The 5,978-nt window shown below is 42.5% G+C and overlaps 1 protein-coding gene across 1 annotated transcript; it reads right to left on the bottom strand.

Annotated features, from left to right (window-relative positions):
• Positions 1–2,693: 2,693 nt before the first annotated feature.
• On the bottom strand, positions 2,694–5,470 carry LOC109142178 (uncharacterized). The gene is made up of 2 exons (XM_027280032.1): positions 5,017–5,470; positions 2,694–4,936 (listed from the first exon to the last, which is right to left on the bottom strand). Exons 1-2 carry the CDS (start codon positions 5,136–5,138, stop codon positions 3,946–3,948), a joined length of 1,113 nt encoding a protein of 370 aa, XP_027135833.1. The 5' UTR covers positions 5,139–5,470; the 3' UTR covers positions 2,694–3,945.
• Positions 5,471–5,978: the final 508 nt, after the last annotated feature.

Genomic DNA, 5,978 nt, shown 5'->3' with positions numbered 1-5,978 from the left:
CTTTTTTAATATTGTGTTCTCATTCTTACCTCATTTCTGCAGTATCTAGTTTCGCCTTTAACATCTCTAATTTTTTATAGAAAACTCCCCTTCGTTCTTTGTGGAACCCCACTTTTTCAACCCACACATGGAAAAATGGTACCCATTGATACCACCGTTTAATTTTCATGCGTGACAAAACATGGAGAACGGGACACTCTCTCACACTTGGACCCAGACGATCAAGTTTTCTTAGGAGTCTGCGCGCTGCCTTTAATCTTAGAAAAGTCTCCCTAAGAAATGTCCAGTTTTTGCCTAGGTAACTGACCTGACCTATTATGATAAGTTTATTTTAACCTCCCGGAAGATTAGTTGTGTAGTAGTACTTAATACTTTAATCAACACTATCAGTTAATCTCCCAGAGATTGTCAGTGTTGAGAACTACTACACTTGCCTAAGATGTGACCAGAGTAACCTTCTCTCCATATTTAAGAACTGTTGACATCATCCAAAATGATCCTAGATGCATTAAACCATTGAAAATTTTGCTTACCCTAAATTTAGGAATGTTTCGTTAATCTGAGTTCTTGGACCGCGAGGGACACTTTCTAGGTCCACGGAGAGGTCCTCCCGTCTGGATGAACTGAGGTGGGTAGAACAAACTTTGATCATGTCTCAGATAGCAGTTCACATTCTCCGTCTGAGCGATCAGCCTGAGATCATGCCGAACAACGCAAGTTTGTTGCGAAATTTTCTGGGAGCAATTCAACCGAACACAAAAAAGATCTTGAATCAAGATTGGTCTTTAAGGTTTTGTCATTTTATTCTTTGCAAGAGGACGTTCTCTACAATGCCACACGACAGCTGCAGAAAATGTGCAGTGGGGCAGTACCACACTGATTCGTAACGTTCAAGGAGTTTCAGTCATTATTATGAGTTACTTATCTAACGGACCAGGTGGGTACAATGGAGTGGGCTCAGCCGAGCAAACCTCACAACAACCTCTGCGGGACCGTGAAACCAAGGTCAGTTTATGATCAAAAATAACTCTTCAAACAACCTGCATAAATGAGAGAAAGATTTCTAAGTGCAAGTGAAACTAACAAGATTAATAAGCACACAGGTGTTTACGTCAAAAACTTTTTGAATATTACTGAGATCAAAACTGGATATATTATGGTTAAAAAATAAAAGAACACCAATCCAATGTAAGATAAATTTTTCCATTACACCTGGTCTTCGCTGTTAAAGGGTTTTGAGCGCTACTTCCAACCGCAACAGACCTGTTGATAACAAGCTCTGTCTAAAAACAGACATTATAAAAAGCACATTAAACAGAGAAGTGATTAACTTTTTATTTTATCAGTCATAATATCAATGGTGACACACACAGTGTTTGTGCTGAGAAACGTTGATGATATTATTAAAAGAAATCTTTAACAACACGAGAAAAACACTTCCGGGCAGAGGGTCCTCGGTTGTCCAATCAGATTGTAGCTCGCAAATCGTCAGTGGACGAGCATTCTGGGTAGTGTAGGCCTTTCCGCTATCCAAAACATAGGAATAAAAGTTTATTTCTCAGGCTAGAAGGAGAAAAAAAACATACCGAGGGCCACAACATGAAGCTATTTTATTGTTGAATTATCAGTGACACTTTGGCGTGTTTGTGCTGAAAAACGTTGATGATATTATTAAAAGAAATCTTTAACAACACGAGAAAAAAACACTTCCGGGCAGAGGGTCCTCGGTTGTCCAATCAGATTGTAGCTCGCAAATCGTCAGTGGTCGAGCATTCTGGGTAGTGTAGGCCTTTCCGCTATCCAAAACATAGGAATAAAAGTTTATTTCTCAGGCCAGAAGGAGAAAACAACATACTGAGGGCCACAACATGAAGCTATTTTATTGTTGAATTATCAGTGACACTTTGGCGTGTTTGTGCTGAGAAACGTTGATGATATTATTAAAAGAAATCTTTAACAACACGAGAAAAACACTTCCGGGCAGAGGGTCCTCGGTTGTCCAATCAGATTGTAGCTCGCAAATCGTCAGTGGTCGAGCATTCTGGGTAGTGTAGGCCTTTCCGCTATCCAAAACATAGGAATAAAAGTTTATTTCTCAGGCTAGAAGGAGAAAAAAAACATACTGAGGGCCACAACATGAAGCTATTTTATTGTTGAATTATCAGTGACACTTTGGCGTGTTTGTGCTGAGAAACGTTGATGATATCAATAAAAGAAATCCTTGACATAGTGAGAAAAACAGTTCCGGGCAGAGGGTCCTCGGTTGTCCAATCAGATTGTAGCTTGCAGCGTCATGTATCGCTGTGGTCGGGTTATTATTGGAGTAAATGGACGGCTGGAGCTCTGCTCTGAGCGTCTCTTACCAGCGCAAACGGATTATACTGGAGTCAATGGACAACCCAGAGCATTTCATACAGACGCGGAATACCTTTTACGTCGGTATCAGACGCCAAGGGGCGTGACAAAGCGTCTATATTTTACGCGTTGGGAATGAGAGCGGGTTGTTCAAAACACATCATCATACTGAGAAACTGATCAACTTCATTTACAAATTGGTTTTGTCATCAAGAGGGTCAAGGTCTGATTTTTTTTACAGGAAAAATAGGAGTCTGTACTGGGGAGTCCTCACAGGGAATAATCACTCCTGCTTTTAGTAGGGAGTGAAAAACAGGGTGGATGCCTTCAATGGCTTCCTTCTTCAAAGGATATCGTTTCACCACAGGTCTGTAATCAGATTTTGCAGTGATCTGAACAGGTTCACAGTTTTTTATCAGACCCACATCATATTTGCTGTTTGCCCATAATTCAGGGGGGACCTGATCCAAAAGTGGGGAAATGTCACTGGGACTGCATGCAGTGAGGTGATGTGGATTATCTTTTTCCAAAAGATACACAGAACGTAGACAATGTATCTTAGTTTGCAGTGGTCTTTTAAATGCCCCCAGAGATTGAGAATAACATGCACCATTTTCTGGCATGGGAGTCCAATCTGAGGCACGCTCGCATCGATTAACAAATGGGCCCAAATCTCTCCACTGTTTACTAGCAGGTTTTGAAAAGGAGATGTGTGGCAGTGAATCGTGTATGTCATAAAATCTGAGTTGTTTCTCAGTCAGAGAAACGGCTGCTGCACATTCGGTTTCTGTCCAGTACAAGTTGGTAGTCAGTAAGCTGTCATTTAAGTCGCAAAAAAATGTTTTTGCATAGTCAGTGTCTGGTCCGTCTGAGACGTGAGCAGTGCAATGCAAATGTTCAGGTGTCATTTTATCAGAGGAGGGGTTTATCACATCAGCAGCAGATTGCAAAATGGAGACAGACACAGTGAGGTCTAACCACCACTGATACACATACAAGGGTGTGGTCGGGCTGAAATGTACAAAGGCTGATGTGTTATCTGCATATCTTGAAACCCTCAATCCATCAGGTGTTGAGGTGAGGACAATGTTAAATGTGCACATCAAATCACGGCCTAACAAATTAATTGGACAAACATCAGAAATCAAAAAGGAATGTTTACTCGTCACTAATCCCTCATCCGTTTGCCACTCACAAATCATGGGAGTAGAGTATTTCTGTAGCGCTAACTGACCAAGTATACCTGCCACTGAGTTTAATGTCAGTGGGATTGAGCTCAGAGGATCTGATTACGGAATTTGTGGCGCCAGAATTAACCACAAAAGTTATTGGGGTCCCTTTTACCATGCAAACAATAGTAGGCATTTTTTTATAGGCTTCAGATGACAATAGGCTGTAAGTAGGTGTGGTTTTGAAATCCTGTTCCTTTTCTAACCTATCAACGGTCCCTAACAGCATGGAAAGCAGTGTATCAGTGCCAAGCATTTCTTCCTTGCAAACAGCTGTGTGTGGTGCATTACCTTCCTCCTCAGATGAAACCACGAATGTGTCAGGCAGTCAGTCAGAGGCAAATTTGGATGTTCCTTTTTCTCATTGTTTCTTTTTGGGGCAATCTCTGGCCCAGTGTCCTTTTTCCTTGCAGTAGAAACATTTATCCTGATCATGCGTTGCATTCTTTTCTTGTGTTTGTCCTCTTCCTCCACCTCTCCCTCGCTTGCCTCCCCGTCCGCGTCCTCCGCGTCCCCGATTGGGTCCGCGACCTGCATGTTGGTCAACGATACTTTGCATCATGGTTAGAGAAGCATTGTACTGGGTCAACTCACGTTTTTCAAGTTCCTTGTCCCTTTCCTCTGTTTGCCGCTCCTCGGCATGTTTGGCATGTCTACGGATCTCCTTCAGACGTTGATCCTTCCAGCCAATGCAGGAACTCTGGACACTAGGACGGAGACCACTCAAGAAACAACTTTTCAGATGACTTTCATACACTGTTTCGTAATTTTCCCTGTCCATATTGTTCGGTTTGGGAATGCCACAATATTGTTCAAACACACCACTCAGTCTGTGATAATAATCTTCAGTGCTTTCTTCCTTTTTTTGGGTGCATTGTTGGATAGTTGTCATGCAGACTTTCTGTGGGAATGCACGTTCAATAGCTTTGCTGACTCCAACAACCCACCTCTCATACTCTCCAGCTGCTCTCCACTCTGATTGTTCCTGGTGATAGTCGCCATCCAGGTCGGTGGTGATTCTCTGGAACTGGTCGCTGGTGAGTCTTTTCTTCAGTAGTCGTCGTAACTCGTGCGACGTGGGACTCCAGTTTTTGCAGAAAGACACCAATTCCTCACCAAACCGGTACCCACCAGATTCCAGGGAGGGAAGCTGTTTTCCCGCTTCCATCATGTCCGGGTCTGTCCATCCTCTATGGACTCTTATGGGACCTGTTGGACCTGGATACTCAACCATAGGCATATTGTAGTTAGGGTGCAGCAAGGATGGGTGGAATGAGTTTGTTGGCTGTGGCATTACCATAGTTGTACTGTCAGCTAGATCAGGCTGGTACTTGACTCCTGTGCGTGTGTGACTGGGTGAGAGCATTTGTTCAGACATAGATGATGAGGCAGATGGGACTGAAGCACTGTCTGTTTTTTTCTGGATAATTACCTCTTTAGATCTGGTTCCTCCAGATGCAGAGCTCTCATCCTGTTCCTTGATTTTTGAAGATATCGATCCATATGACGGGGGTAGGGGAGGTGGTGGTGGTGGAAAGACATACGATGCATCATCGTGCTTGTGCTGGAGGGCCATCATTTCACTTTTTGCCTCGGCATACGCAGATGGAGCAGAGGGAGAAGGTTTACATGTGTCAGTAGCAAAGCATTCTTTCCCTAACTTTGTCTCTGAACATTTAGGCATTTCTTTCCCTGCCTGTTGTCGTTCCCTATGTTCTGCTTCCTTCATCCACAGTTTCCAGCTTTCTTTGTGACCATGCATCTCATCTAAATCCTTTTTAATAATTTTGTTCTTCATTCTTACCTCATTTCTTGCAGCATCTATTTTCGCCTTTAACATCTCTAATTTTTTTATAATAAAACTCCCTTCTTTTGGGAAACCCCACTTTTCAACCCACACATGGAAAAATGGTACCCATTGATCACCGTATTTCTTTTTCATGCTTTGACAACATGGAGAATCGGGACACTCTCTCACAACCTTGGACCCAGACGATCCCATTTTCCTTAGGAGTCTGCGCGCGCCTTTAATCTTAGAAACGTCTCCCTAAGATGTCCAGTTTTGCCTAGGTAACTGACTGACCTATTCTGATAAGTTGTATTTTAACCTCCCGGAGATTAGTTTTGTAGTATACTTACTACTTAATACAAACACTATCAGTTAATCTCCCAGAGATTTTCAGTGTTGAGTACCTTACTACACTTGTCCTAAGATGTGACCAGAGTAACCTTCTTCTCCATATTCAAAGACTGATTGACTCAATCCAAAATTGATCCTTAGATTCATTAAACAATTGAAAATTTTGCTTACCCTGAATTTAGGATGTTTTCTGTTAATCTGAGTTCGTTGGACCTCGAGGTGACAGCTTCTAGGTCCACGGAGAGGGTCCTCCC

The sequence above is a fragment of the Larimichthys crocea genome, chromosome VII (genome assembly GCF_000972845.2).
Source record: "Larimichthys crocea isolate SSNF chromosome VII, L_crocea_2.0, whole genome shotgun sequence".
NCBI lineage: Eukaryota > Metazoa > Chordata > Actinopteri > Sciaenidae > Larimichthys > Larimichthys crocea.
The sequence above is the reverse complement of the archived record's forward strand: the minus strand, read 5'-3'. Positions and strand labels throughout refer to the sequence as shown.

What these genes read in the sequence shown, in the direction of transcription:
- LOC109142178 (XM_027280032.1), bottom strand. Translation starts at nt 5,138, where the DNA reads ATGATGCATCGTATGTCTTTCCACCACCACCACCTCCCCTACCCCCGT. An exon ending in GAGGAACCAGATCTAAAGAG is followed by an intron (nt 4,937 to 5,016) that starts GTAATTATCCAG and finishes GCTCTCACCCAG; the next exon opens with TCACACACGCACAGGAGTCA.